At 48.2% G+C, this 13134-nt stretch overlaps 5 protein-coding genes across 5 annotated transcripts; 2 read left to right on the forward strand and 3 right to left on the reverse strand.

Annotated features, from left to right (window-relative positions):
* Positions 1–1151: 1151 nt before the first annotated feature.
* Positions 1152–2088, reverse strand: PSV08DRAFT_410726 (uncharacterized protein; the record flags this gene model as incomplete). Its single annotated transcript, XM_014228668.1, has 2 exons — positions 2069–2088; positions 1152–2015 (listed from the first exon to the last, which is right to left on the reverse strand). The coding sequence occupies exon 2, from the start codon at positions 2004–2006 to the stop codon at positions 1152–1154; it is 855 nt and encodes a 284-aa protein (XP_014084143.1). The 5' UTR covers positions 2007–2015; positions 2069–2088.
* Positions 2089–2756: 668 nt separating this feature from the next.
* PSV08DRAFT_403070 (uncharacterized protein) lies at positions 2757–3546 on the reverse strand. The gene is made up of 3 exons (XM_014228669.2): positions 3312–3546; positions 3082–3257; positions 2757–3019 (listed from the first exon to the last, which is right to left on the reverse strand). Exons 1-3 carry the CDS (start codon positions 3448–3450, stop codon positions 2879–2881), a joined length of 456 nt encoding a protein of 151 aa, XP_014084144.1. The 5' UTR covers positions 3451–3546; the 3' UTR covers positions 2757–2878.
* Positions 3547–4400: 854 nt separating this feature from the next.
* Positions 4401–5974, forward strand: PSV08DRAFT_48952 (uncharacterized protein). The gene is made up of 3 exons (XM_014228670.2): positions 4401–4470; positions 4519–5367; positions 5417–5974. Exons 2-3 carry the CDS (start codon positions 4528–4530, stop codon positions 5891–5893), a joined length of 1317 nt encoding a protein of 438 aa, XP_014084145.2. The 5' UTR covers positions 4401–4470; positions 4519–4527; the 3' UTR covers positions 5894–5974.
* Positions 5975–9075: 3101 nt separating this feature from the next.
* Positions 9076–10596, forward strand: PSV08DRAFT_205290 (uncharacterized protein; the record flags this gene model as incomplete). The annotated part of the gene is made up of 2 exons (XM_014228671.2): positions 9076–9769; positions 9828–10596. The coding sequence occupies 2 exons, from the start codon at positions 9076–9078 to the stop codon at positions 10553–10555; spliced, it is 1422 nt and encodes a 473-aa protein (XP_014084146.1). The 3' UTR covers positions 10556–10596.
* Positions 10597–11312: 716 nt separating this feature from the next.
* Positions 11313–13099, reverse strand: PSV08DRAFT_205292 (SBF-like CPA transporter family-domain-containing protein). Its single transcript, XM_014228672.1, has one exon. It carries the CDS (start codon positions 13073–13075, stop codon positions 11780–11782), a length of 1296 nt encoding a protein of 431 aa, XP_014084147.1. The 5' UTR covers positions 13076–13099; the 3' UTR covers positions 11313–11779.
* Between the last annotated feature and the right edge of the window lie 35 nt (positions 13100–13134).

Consider the following 13134-nt stretch of genomic DNA (forward strand, 5'->3'; position numbering starts at 1 on the left):
AGGCTCAAGAGCTGAGTCACCCATCCGGGCACTATCCCGCAAACTCCTGCATTGCGTATAATCCCCTTCGCGATACACAACACGGTCATGATGACAACAATTGCAGGTAGCTCAACAGCCTCAAGTTTGTACCCGCGGTTTGGCGCATTGAATGCACAGACATGGTACTTTCGCCAGACACAAGATGATAGCTTACTACATCAGTCTAGTTCTCAAAAAGCATCAGTGATCAAGTAGTACATGCATGTGTCAAACCCAGTCACATTCTGGTCTCTTGGGTCAATTCTGTTAACACTCCCTAGGCGCTAGAACATGTCACATGGCCAAGTCTCGACGCCAGCTATGTTGTGATGACTGGTTGCGCTAACGCTGTCAATATGCATAAGGAACGCCACTGCGTGGTGGCGCCCTACGTAGCGGATACGGGTTGAACCTTGCGCTAAGCGATGCTGCGGGATCCACGCAGGAGTAATCCAGACCGCTGCAGAGGCGCTGCGGCCCGCATAGATGCCGTATTAAGAGGACGTTGTTAGAGGTAATTAGGCCTAGTTAAATCCAAACCTGAGCCTTTCATGTCTCTATCTAGCCAGCCACTTAGCACAAGCCAAACTCTATCGGCGAGTCCGTCCACCAGTCACTCATAAGCCCAGTTTCTTATTGTGACGCCTTCGGCGGCTTGCAGAAGTGATAAGGTTGCTTCAAAGCTGGCACGAAATAGTCTACGTACAATAATTCGATAGACATCTGTGCATAGCCATGAGCGGTGTCAAATCTAGACCTGTCCTTAGGTTTCGGGTAGGTGCTTTCTTGTTACGTAGAGCTGTATTCATTCATTACTTCATCTTACTTTTGTTCAGTCAGTGAGTCAGTCGTCGGAAGACGCCTGCGCTATCATCTTACAAGCCTTGGCCATTTCAGTACAAAACTTTATTTCATGAAAGAATTCCGAACCCAAAACAAAAAACAATGACATGTCAATCTGAGTAAAATAAACCAGTATTACACATGAACCTAAGTCTACGTTGAAGACAATACTGCCTAGTAGATCAACTGGTTCTGGTCCTGCTCTCTGTGGATGAATTGGTACCAAATTACAAGAGCTAAGAAAGAGAGTAAAGCATTACAAAAGCAAACAATCGTTTTCAAATCCTTCATTTAGGGGCTTCAACAGCTATTTTCATCGTCCAAAAATCGCTCGTGGCATAAAAATCAGTGATCCAATCATAGGGAATCCAAAACAGGGATTTCGATACACCCATCGAATTCTGGCAAAGGACATACCTCAGATTGTCATCATAACCAACAGCTAGGACAGCATGCGCGGCTTTTGGCAGGGAGACTTTGGAGTGCCTTTTCTTTGTCATTGCGTGAATTTGCCACATGCCATTTGGTCCGTCTCTGTCCCATACAACATCCCCAATCTTCCAAGTGAGACTGAAAACCACTGGGCGACAATCACTGAGACAAGACCGTAGATTTTCAAGGACATTGTGACCATCTACATCCATATCAAAAGTTGCGTCATATCCTTTTGCGTTACGATGGACGTCTAATCGCTCATGCGTAGATATTCTGTGTCCAAGTGCCTCTTGAAAACAAGTATCGGGCGGCTGCTCATTTATTCTCAGTTTATCATAGGGCCATGAAGCCTCTGAGCATACTCCATACTTTGCCAGGCTTCTGAATGCGTGACGTATGAAACACCCTCTATCCGCAATGATTTGGGATACCGCAGTGCGAGCATTGTAGTAGATGAACAGCCGAGACGGAATAATTGCCTCGCCAGGAATATTATTGAGAGCATTATGTTTGCGGAGCTCGAAGAGATAACAAGCCGCGGTTGCATTCGCAACGCAGGACCCCATCTGGCCTTGCTGGAAGCAGTCTTCAAAGCACCCTCGACATCTCGGGTCTGTACGAAGATTGATAGCTGATGCAATCTGTAGTCCATGAGGCTTTTGGTATGGATGCTCCATGCCAGTGAAGGTGGTATATGCTATCGTCATATCTCTGATCTGCAAAGCATATTAGCCCGCGTTGAGCAGCTTGTCACATTGAAATATCTAACCACGAGAGAAAAGGTGCCGGCTGAAGAATGGTTGCTAGTGTTGGACAGTCATGCCATGATTTTGGGAGGGAATTCTGCTTAATGACACGAAATGTGACTTATTTCCATGGAATAAAACTCTGACCGTTGATAGGTAACGGCAGAAGGCGTCTAGAGTCCTAGCTGAGGGGATTACGATCTAGACTTAGCGGTTGACTGAAGCCGTGTATGTTTACCCATTCTAGACTAATTGCGCTTGACATACCTAGCTACTTTCGGACCCGCTTCGCCTTGGTCCATTTAACACCCGTAGTGTCTCGCTTGAGGAGGACGCCACAGTGGGTCGGGCTTGTTTGTGGAGGAGCCAATGCGCGCTCCCCTGACTCTGTGGCGTTATCGCAACATCGCTATTACCCCTCAATGCCAGCAGATCGGTGACGGACTTTGACGCGTCTGTGTTTTCTCAAGGTGTAGTGAAATCTGCTATTGTCGGCCGTTGCAATATTAGCCGGCATTTCAACACCTACGTACTCAACCATGTCGCGAGCTTCCATAGTAGCAGATCTCAAGCACAATCTTAAGACAAGCGCAAATAGCAAAGATAGTCACTTAAACCCTTTTAGATCTTGGATTCGCATTGACTAACAAGATCACATATCCGTCGATTAACTTCAAGGTCTCAGTAGCAATGGTCATGTTCATGATGGAGAATCTGGAGAGAACGACTGGATTAAGATATTGCTATTTCTGACTGACAAGCGAGTGTGTTAATGAGAAAAAGGCCCCTTTATCTAAAAGATCGCCGGTACGAATGATTGCTCTTAAGCGCGTTCAAAAGTTGTGCAGAGGATCGCCAATGAGTCCGGAAAAGTACTTGGCAATATCCTTGACACCGTCAGGGATCGGAGCCAAATTGATAATTGCGAGAGCGCCATTGCCCAACTTAGAATACAAGGTTGACACAAATCTCCACTGCAGGTATATCAGGGTCAGTAAAACTTCACTTTTCAAATACCATTGTTACCAATGCTCACCTGGAAAGGATTGCGAGACTTGTCGTGGAAGACCAGGAAACGTCCCTCTCCCTGCTTGTTCTTTTGACCGTATTGGAAGGAATCATCCACCGTTATCGTGAAGGCATCACCAGAAGATTTGGCCTTCAAGGCGTCGAGCTTGCCTTGCTGGATGAAGATGTAGCTTTGCTCATTATCTGTGTCACCGAGAATCAATAGTGATCTATCAGGCATTGGGGGCCAATAAATACTTTTGTCCTTGTTCGTGAAGACGGCCATGTAGTAGGTATCGGACTTCTGGGAGAGGTTCTGCTGCCAGTTCACAGTGGCAGGATTGGCGGCAATATCGCCCTCAGCGATGAAGATCTTGTTTCCCTTCTCAACAGTCATGATGGAAGATTTTTGTCCTAAGAAGATAGGTGCTGGAAAAGACGGTTTTGGTAGTAGTTGCTTAGGTTGAAAGATGAGATGAAAGTATATGTTGATGTGTGAGAAGAAGGGGGATTGGTGTGCCTTTTATCTTTGTGTAATGGACCAAATGAGATTGTTCTCTCAAGCCACATATCTCACAATATGTTCGAAAACTAACTTTCTTCCCTTTGTGGCTAGATCATGTTCGTATCCTAAGATCTAGAGCGAGGTGGAGTAGTCTCGAACGCCGCCTTTCAGCTGTGACGGTCCGTTCCCTCTGCATGTCCAGCCTATTCGGTGTCGTAACGCGATCAAGCAGCCGATAGCGAGAAACTAAGCGAATTTCATGCGAGCATAATGTCATGATCATGGTGATGGAGGGAGCCAGCCTCTAAGCGGAGTCAATTCCTCCGCGGAGGCGATCAGCTCATTCGTGCAAGTCTGAGGTTCGGTTCAATCATTCCAGCCAAAAGTGATAGAGTGATCTTAGACGACGTTTTCTCAGCTGTGACTGTTCATTCCCCCTGCAGGTTCAGCCTATTCGGGGCGGTCGTCTTAGTGGAGCGATGAATACGTCGGATGCTGTGTGAGCTGTCACACCGTAAGGTTGGGCTCGTGACTGTAATTTTTGAATCAACTCCAAGCGACACTTGTTACAGCGCCACAGGTGTTGCTGAGCTGAATCCTTCCATCCATGTCTAAACTCTTGACCTTCAGCTCTGATTCCAGCCTTCCAAGGTCTAGCGAAACATTGCTGTCACTCAGTGACCGGGAGTCCATCATTGGCTGATTGGTTGCTATCCAACCAACTGCTGCTTCGAAATCCAGGTTATGAAGTGGGCATTTCCTCAATATGGCTAGTCCTTAAATCTTATCATGTCGCCCGGTGACTACAAAATGCCAAATTGTCTTGAATCTTTAGCAAAACCTGATTCTTCATCTACACATTACTACCAAAGACAACACCAGTGATCACTTCCCTGATAGCATAGCTGAGATGTAAGCTGCTCCTATATACATGTCTTGCACATCACTGAGTCAAATAAGAACCCAAATATGGCCACAGAACACATCAAGTCGTATTACAAACCCAGCCCCGAGGAATTGAGGGCATTTGTAAATGTACTTCTGGACAAAGACATGCCGATGTATGTTCAAGATTCGGGTATTCAAAACTCCTTGCTCCTTGAGCAACACGAGGATGAAGAGGTTGCACCCATGTTTTACTTCTCCGAACACCGCTACCTCGGTAACACAATCCAACTGCCTGGTCATGACAGCGCCGGAGATCATGTAGCAGCCAATAATCCCTTTACTTTGCAGAATGGGCTTGTGGTCACGTACGGGGACATCAACGCACTTTCTGGAGACTATTTTGGATTGATGACTCCAATCTCCAGGGGCACTACACTAAAAGACCGCAAGGATCGTTTCCAGCAGAGCTTTGACCTGTTGAATGTAGGAGAGGTTGGCAAAAGAAGGGCAGAAGCTGTGATCGCCAAACTGAAGGTTCTTATGGCTGCAGTGGACGATGCCATCGAACATGACCAAAAGGCAGTTCACAAAGCTTACCAAGACCACCCCTTGGATATCGACGCACTCAAACAGGTCACAGTCGCCTATAAGGCCGGAGCTGACTTTGATACCCTTGCGCTCCACAACATCGACCACTTTGGATCTGAAGCTCGTTTGACTTATAATGCCGGTCACGCCCTAGCTCTTGAAGTAGCTGCACAAGGTGACCTTCAAAAGGCATATTCTATTAACGCCTTTGCAGACCACTTCCTGCAAGACTCATTTGCAGCGGGCCATGTTCGCGTCCCACGAAATGCTCTCTACTCCCTCGACGTCAAGGTCGACTTTTCAATCAGCTTTTTGAAAGCGATTGCATCAAATGTCAGTACCTTTTTTCAAACTTCGGCTACTTCTAACACAGCTATGGCAGGTCATGCATGATGAGGATGGCAACCTAGGACTACATGTCCAAAACCTGGCTGGAGAGAAATGGAAGATCTATGGGGATACCAGGCTCTTCGACCCAGTAAACAGCAACAACCTTCGCATCTGCACCGAAGCAATCAAAGTATCAGTCCAAGAGGTCTATAATGCCTACAAGCTCCGCAAAGTGATTGATGAATCACAATTCGGCGCATGGAGATTGGCCCCAATTCTAGAGCTTGTCTCATCGCATCCAGAGAATCATCTTCCACTTCTGTTTGTCAAGTCAGACGGCAAGATATACAAGCGGAATGGAAATCCCGGAGAAGGAGTGTTGTTGGATACCATGTGGGACTACGTGGGGTTTTTGCTCGAGAACATCAACATGCTGGAGAAACAGATTCAGCTACAATTTCAGAAAATTATTGGCAATAACTTGGGATCACTGGTGGGTAATCTATCGAGTGGTCAGATAGCCCATTGAGCGAACAACAAGGATGATTGCGAACATTCGGCGTATTTTTCATTTCACAAACAATTCATTCAAAAACTGATTATCCTAGCATCTCTATACTATCTTGTGTGGTATCAACTTGTGTCCAAAAGTCGTAAATTTGATGAATGTGGATTTCACGGCCAACATCAAAGACGGTTTTGGCAGTGACGTCGGTTGCAGCGATGGGATCGAGTGATACGCCAGGCTCATTCTTGACATTTCGCAGCTTTTCAGCCATAGCTTAGTTCTCCGCACAATCTTTACAAAAAGCAAGCTCATGTTGTGATGCAATAGTAGTGAGGTGGGGAACTGTAGCAGCGTGATCGTCTTGCTCTACAGACGAGGTAGTTTGGAGGTTATTACGGGTTATGATTGTTATTTTAAGAGATCGCTGTGTTTAATCCAAGGCTTGTCGTTTATGCGATTGGCTTGCTTGTTGTATTTTTAAAGGGCGGCGTCGAGTTGACCATTGCATTTCAGACATCTGTAAGCTCATGACAGCAGCATTTAGAACGAGCGTAGCTTCGTCGCCGGATTGACGATATTTGCTGCAGTCAGCGCCAGCTTCCTGGCAATGTGAAGCGAAAGAGATCAGAGTACCATTCTGGGAACACTCTTGGTAATAGGCAAGCTTTGCGCCAGTTGCGACATGGCCCTGCTGTTGGCTCTTGAGCATTTGGGTCAAGCCGACATCGACCATGCGCCCTAGCGTTTTGCTGCGCTTCAGTTGCTCCTGTTTCTGGGTAATGACTTTTCCTCAAATGATGTGCATCTGACTTTTTAATACATCTATGCTGCCGTCCATAATATTCAGCTTGTGGATCTGCTCGTTGCTTGTCCCTGCCAAGGTACCTGTGTTGCTAGCAATTTGGTCAAGCCGATCGTTCAATGATTCACACGCTTGACGAATGGCTTAAATCTTAGCAGAATGGTTCAGTTTTGCCAATTCTCGTGTCCGATCATGACGTTGGCGTACAGATTGACGCGAATAATCGTGGCTCCGGGCGATGGAGACCATGAGCTTCTCGTGGCTTTTGGTAACGTTTATGGACAGTCAATTACTTGTTTGCACCAGAATCCCCAAATCTCTGTCGTGGTGCTGCGTGTTGACCTCTTGCAAATCCCAAATTAGTCGCATGATGTAGTCGACGTCTTGCCCCAGACGCACTTGTTGAAATTTGGCTTTGACGCCCAGTGTAGCGTATGTTCGATGCATCCACGCCTTGAGAAGCCAGACGAACTACAACGCAAAACCACCAAGATAAGCGATGAAAGCGTCACCTACCACCCCCACTAGAGCGTTGCCAAAGACGTGGAGTTCAGCGCGTAGATCGGACGGGGAAATTTGCTCACCAACCAGTTGATGACTTTGGCGGCCAGATGACTACTGGGCGGTTCTAGCGGCCATTGGAGTCGTCGTTAAGCGAGCACTTTGTTGCCCGATACATACTACAAGTGGAGGGATGTCTGTTTAACCGATGTTCTCTAACCTGTCTTCGAAATTAGAACCAGCGTCTCGAGTGAATGAGGAAAGACGATATCGCGATAAACATAGGCCTGGTGAGACGTATCTCACGATGGTTGCATGTCTTGTGCTAAAGTCACGGCCTGGCGTTAACTGTTATTGGGTGATTGAGTGCCGTGGGGGTTGGTAGTGAAGTAAATGCTACCAGTGGTGCTCCCTGCACCTCTACACTGTGTTCGTCGACTAGTTGACTGTCAGTGGTCGTGTTCTTGTTTAACTGCCGCTTGAGACTGGCTTGGGTCTGATGGGACCGACATCAGGTTTCTCTATGATGTCCAAAATGGCAGACTGATCTGCTTCCGCGTACCTTGCGCGACGCCTGGGTCCATCAGAGGATCGCCAGAGGCATGGGGATGACGGGGCGGACGTCATGTGGCAGTCCATTTTGGTGATCCGGGATGATAGAGAAAATTCAGGGGAAAGGGAGAGAAGGAAAACAGCATTTATTGCATTCTGATGCCGAAAGACTATCAAAAATTATGGTGTCAAAACAAGAAAGGCTATCATGCTGGACATGCGTCAGACTGGTCACAAAACACCAGTGGCGCCCTGAGGCAGGACCATGTCAAAGGTAGATGGCAGTCGCCCAACTCGTGCTTCTCTGTAGCATCTTATCCGGTTGCCATGCGATAGACAAGATCCTGTTCATTACTATGGAAGCAGCCGCATCTGAGACTGACTGCCTTTACTATGGACAACATTGTGTTGAGCATCTTGGCGAGAGAGCCACGCCTGAGAACAGCTTAAAGAGGGAATAAGCGAGTGATAGCGGCTTTGACAGGAAACGCATGAAGATGTGCTGAATTCAAAGGCAGCCATCCTCGCCAGTCTTGTTCGGAGATGTGCGAGTGGACCTGGCTCTCTGCGCTACATTGCCAACGCTCCAACCTATGGCCACCGTTGAGCTACCGCTACCTCCTTTCGTCTGAGGCCGAAGATTTGATGTGCAATTGAGTCTGTCACGCTAAACTCTAGTGGTAAGCATGTATCGGGTTTTGAGGGCGATTTTGTGAATTGTGAGAGCTGTCTTACGCGTTGGACTTGCTGTGTGAGTACATACTGCGCAGTCATGTGAGTGAGCATGGAGTGTCTCTCCTGTTTGGTAACCAAGCAGGGACTGTTTGCACTAGTTTATATTAGGGTTAGCGTTATGCCAAGCTTTCCAGGCACCGCGTGTCGCGTCGCATTTCAGCGCGAACCCCCAACCTCCTCCCTCTCCACCTCCACCGACATTAACCACCGACCTTGACCTTGAATGTCATCCTCTCCTTCTTTCAAACTCCGCTTCATTCGCGAAAGCAAGCTGTCCACCGTTAGGCGCTAACCCTACCTTTTTGCCTGCCTGGCGTCTTGTCTCCGTGCGCTATCCTTACTGCAAGGCCTCTGACGCAGCGCATCGGCTTCACAATCTTTGTGTATTGATTCGCGCATCAGAGGGGCGTTACCAAAGCAAGGCTCAGACTGTGTGAACAAGGCTGGTCTTTAGCTGTCTAAGTTCTGGCGCTTGCTGCTGCGACAGAGTCAGGGCTGCTCTTTGCCATCAACGCGAAAGCCCGGGCGGGTGGGTTTCCTTTGCATCTCGCATGCTTTGTTGCAAAGGGGTATATTGTAAGCAAACACATCTTTTAGAAAAGTCCAACTCGAAATGGTACTGCACAATCTTCTCAGCAAGGAAGGCGTTTCCGCCCTAGCGTATACTGCTGATGATGCATCTGCACCATGGTTGTGTCTACTTAGGATTGTGAAATCGCACAATGACACGCAGCTTGGCTTGTATCTCGAATACCCCTTGCCGCGCCCTGGTATTGACGACAAGCAACGTATATTTTTGCGTTATGAAGGTGATAATATAGTGCCTGGCACAATATCGCTCACGAAGCTTGACATATCCCTCCCGGCTACATTGCTCACTGAACTAGGGCGGAACGGAAGTCATCAGACCCGAACGCTGTCACTAACTCTAAAACAACCTTGTTCTGTTTGGCATCGAAAAGAGGCTCCGAACGTTTGTCCTGATTTCCCAAAACTTTTAAAACTAGCAAGGGCAAGAGAAGTACGCATCGTCTTCGACACCAACTGGCTTGGCACCAATTATTCAAAGTTTCACCGCATTTCCAATGGTTCCAAGGAGTTCGCCAGGGTGCCAATTCTCCCAAACTTCACTAATGTGTATCGGCAAGTCGAGTGGTCAATCCTTAGTTTGCTTCAGGGCGTCAGCACAGAAGCTGACACTCCCAATGATGATGCGAGCGCTGGAGAACATATTGCCCAAGACGTGATAACCCAAGACCCACCTCCATATCAACAAGAGTCAGGCTCGGGTAAGCGCTCGAGAGATAGTAAGGGTAGGGTTGCAATCGAATATTGCACTGCCTCTTGCTAACGCCCATTGTCTAGATGGCCTCAGCCCCGCACCCGATACTCCTGCGACGAAGCGCTCCCGACATCCTCCCGATTCGCCTTTGTTAGATTCCTCCACTCCTACATCAAATGTCAGCTCCACGTCTACGGTTCCAGTCAACCTTTTCCAAGAGGCTGTCGCATCCGAGGTGAAGAAGGCGCTTCCCGGCCTGTTGGCCGACTTCTTTGGTGGCATGCGTACAGGCCACTCATTGTCACCACGCTCATCACCAACGCCACCGTACACCCGAATTCCAAATGCGCCCACACGCTACGACCAAACTACAAACTGCCGTTTGACACCTATCTCAGAGATGAAAAGAGTCATGACCAGTACTCTTGCCCAAACCTTCGCCCAAGATATCGACCGAGCCTTTGAGCATGCCTCAGAGCATGCATCTGAGCTATATAACTCCGCCAGCATTGAGATAGAGGAAATCGTTGCTAACGCAAGGTCTGACTTGGCCATGATCAGTGAAGACCAAAAGTTCGGCTTCAATGAGTACTGCTGCCAGCAGGTGGACGAGTTCGAACAGCGTGTGGCAGAAGGAAAAGAGGAAGCCGAAGCAGAGATTCTCAATGCATTCCTCACAGCTTCAGAGAATTTAGATACAGCCAAACAAGCCACTCGTGCAGATTACAGACAGAGCGCGCTTGAATATGGTCGTAGGGCGAAATCTCTACCTCCTCTGGAGAAAGACCAGAATGGCATTGCCAATTTGTGAGTTTGCGTATGATTTAATTAATACGAGTTGCTACTGTACTGTCGTCGATGATCAAGCTATGCTCATACATTTCTGGGTGAAATGCCGTCGTGTAGCTATGGCTTGCCAGCCCTTTAGTTACGGTAGATCATGTTGCGGGTCGGAATCGCTATCGATAGTATGCGTCATGTGTCAAAAACATGTCTCCTGATATGTGTGATGTGATGAAGGCGGCGACCACTCTTACTATCTAACCAATGAGGCGTCACATACTATGTAATACCACGTTTGATCCAAATGGCGGTGTCAGGATAACTGCGATGCTGGTTTTCACTTAGCCTCCACTACTCACGTACCCTTTTGCATGCAGATTGCTGTCTCGCTCACACATCAATCAAATCTTGATGACATTTTGCCAAAACTCTTGATAAACGTAGGGTTATCAGCTCTAAAACAATCGAAATGTTTCGTTCCATCGACACCAGCATCATTCGAAGATATTGTGGAAGTTGGAGGCTTTGAGTCATACGTGCAGTGCAGATGATGGATGTTCACACGCACGATTTTTACTCCAAAATTCATCGGGTGGACATAAATCGACACCCCAGAAGCTAAGATAGTAGAACGGCATATCCTGGTCAACGTATGTGATGATGCACATGACCATGAAATCACAGTACCAGTTTGAATTGCATCAAGCAAGTACCAGGGGTCTGGTTGAGTCGGCCAATTCAATTCAAGGTCTACTTAAGGATGGTAATACCAACTAAAGACATTGATCGGTCATGATCATCACCCTCAGATTTTCCCCGTTTGCATTGCATCCATTATCTTCTTGGTCTCTTTGTGGATTGTCCCTGCGAAGGCTTCACTTTGGGGTGCAGATGCGTAAGTGATCCTCCCTCTCAACGCAATTGCTTTTTGTGCAGGAAATTCTAATAGGTTGGGAATATTCCTCCTGATTGTGGCTGCCTTACCTAAGAATGAGGATGATACCTTCAACAAGACAGAACATGGCGGCGGGGTTGTATACAACGAGCAAGTGGGCCTAACATGAGTAGAGTACGATGGACCTTGGATCAGAGCGAGGAAAAAGCAGGGCGATCGAATAAGGGGTGAGTAGCGAGTTATGATGACTGATTTGTAAGATGATGAACATGGTAAAGAAGAATAGCAGTTGCGAAGTCGATGCAAATTATGGTATACAAGGAAGCAAGGTGGAAACGCATAGCCAAAGGCATTGACTTAATTTCTGCCCCCAGCCTCAACCAGTTTTTCCGCTTCTTCCCTCTCTTCTTCTGGCCTAATCCACTTGCGAAAGCCGATGGTCATGATGCCTCCAATGGCAACCTGAAAGGCCTGAAAGATGATTGCTGGAATCTGCATCTTAGACTGATTGATAGGATCAATATTGATGTACATGACTGTTGTAAGCGGGACAACCATTGCCAGCGCTTTGGCGGGGCAGCAATAGCAACAAGCGATGACGTCTTTTTTGGGCAGCCAGAGCGAAGCAGCTGTAAAGCAAATGGCCAACCAGATCATGTACAGTGCAATGGTGATGAAGATGATGAAGACGATGTTGGAAGGTTTGACAGCCTCGAAGGCGCCCGACGAAAAGGCTTGATCGAACGTCTGCCATACCATGGTCAAGAGGGCAATCGACGACAGCTTGAGCAATTTCCAGTCGAAAAAGACCTTTTTAGTCGTCTTGGGAAATAGGCGCTGGACAATCTGACCGAGGAGCATGGGCAGGAATAGCGAAAGACCAAGTTGCATGAAGACACGCTGGTAGATGCCTGCGTAGCCGGATCCGCGCTGCAACACCTTGCTGTACCACGAACCGGTGGAGAGGTACATTTGGAGTATGATTGGAGTCAGAAAGGGGCAGAGAAACTGGCCGATGACAGACTGGACAACGGTCAGGGCGGCGTTGCCATGGGCTTGGCGCGTCATGACGACGTTGCTCGACATGGTAGTCGGCGCGCTGCCCACGAACAAGAAGCCGATGAGGAGCCAGGGATCCATGAAATGGGGATTGGTCGCGCACAGACTGACAATGGCAAAGGTGGCAGCAGAGCAGACGAGGTAGCACTGGAGTTGGACGAAGATGTGCAGCTTCCAGCGCATGTAGTTTGCGAGCATAACGCGGGTGTCAAGGGTGCATCCATTGATGAAGAAGATGACGGAGACGGCCAGGTAGGTGATTACTGTACGCTTGACTCGCTGTTGTGAAGCAGGCACTTGGACTTGGGACGACACCAGGACGACGGCGCCCATGGCGAGGAGGAACCACTGGTCTTTGACGAACCATTTTAGCACTTGGAGGGTCTTTGCGGCGTTTGTGGGCTTTTTCTTGGTGGCTTGGGACTCGTTGGTTTCGTGCGAGAGTTGTTCAGGGCTGGCCTTGTCCAGGACGGGGTGATGAATAGTGGGAGTGTGGAGGGAGCTGCTGGTATTCGTCGTCGCCGCCCCGTCGATCTGCCCGGCGCGATCGGCTGTCAAAAGGGCCGCTGGGGCCTGGCTGGGGATCTTGTTCATGGGAGATGGATGATGCCAATTCACCGAGCATGGGTTGGCGTGCCTGTGCAGATAGATAT

The sequence above is a fragment of the Bipolaris maydis genome (genome assembly GCF_028858645.1).
Source record: "Bipolaris maydis strain C4 unplaced genomic scaffold PSV08scaffold_9, whole genome shotgun sequence".
Classification (NCBI taxonomy): Eukaryota; Fungi; Ascomycota; class Dothideomycetes; order Pleosporales; family Pleosporaceae; genus Bipolaris; species Bipolaris maydis.

Coding starts and splice junctions, on each gene's coding strand:
- PSV08DRAFT_403070 (XM_014228669.2), bottom strand. CDS start 3,450: ATGACTGTTGAGAAGGGAAACAAGATCTTCATCGCTGAGGGCGATATT. Junction 3,258..3,311: donor CTTCACGAACAAGGACAAAA/GTATTTATTGGC, acceptor TCGGTGACACAG/ATAATGAGCAAAGCTACATC. Junction 3,020..3,081: donor AGTCTCGCAATCCTTTCCAG/GTGAGCATTGGT, acceptor ATATACCTGCAG/TGGAGATTTGTGTCAACCTT.
- PSV08DRAFT_48952 (XM_014228670.2), top strand. CDS start 4,528: ATGGCCACAGAACACATCAAGTCGTATTACAAACCCAGCCCCGAGGAA. Junction 5,368..5,416: donor TGAAAGCGATTGCATCAAAT/GTCAGTACCTTT, acceptor CAGCTATGGCAG/GTCATGCATGATGAGGATGG.
- PSV08DRAFT_205292 (XM_014228672.1), bottom strand. CDS start 13,075: ATGAACAAGATCCCCAGCCAGGCCCCAGCGGCCCTTTTGACAGCCGAT.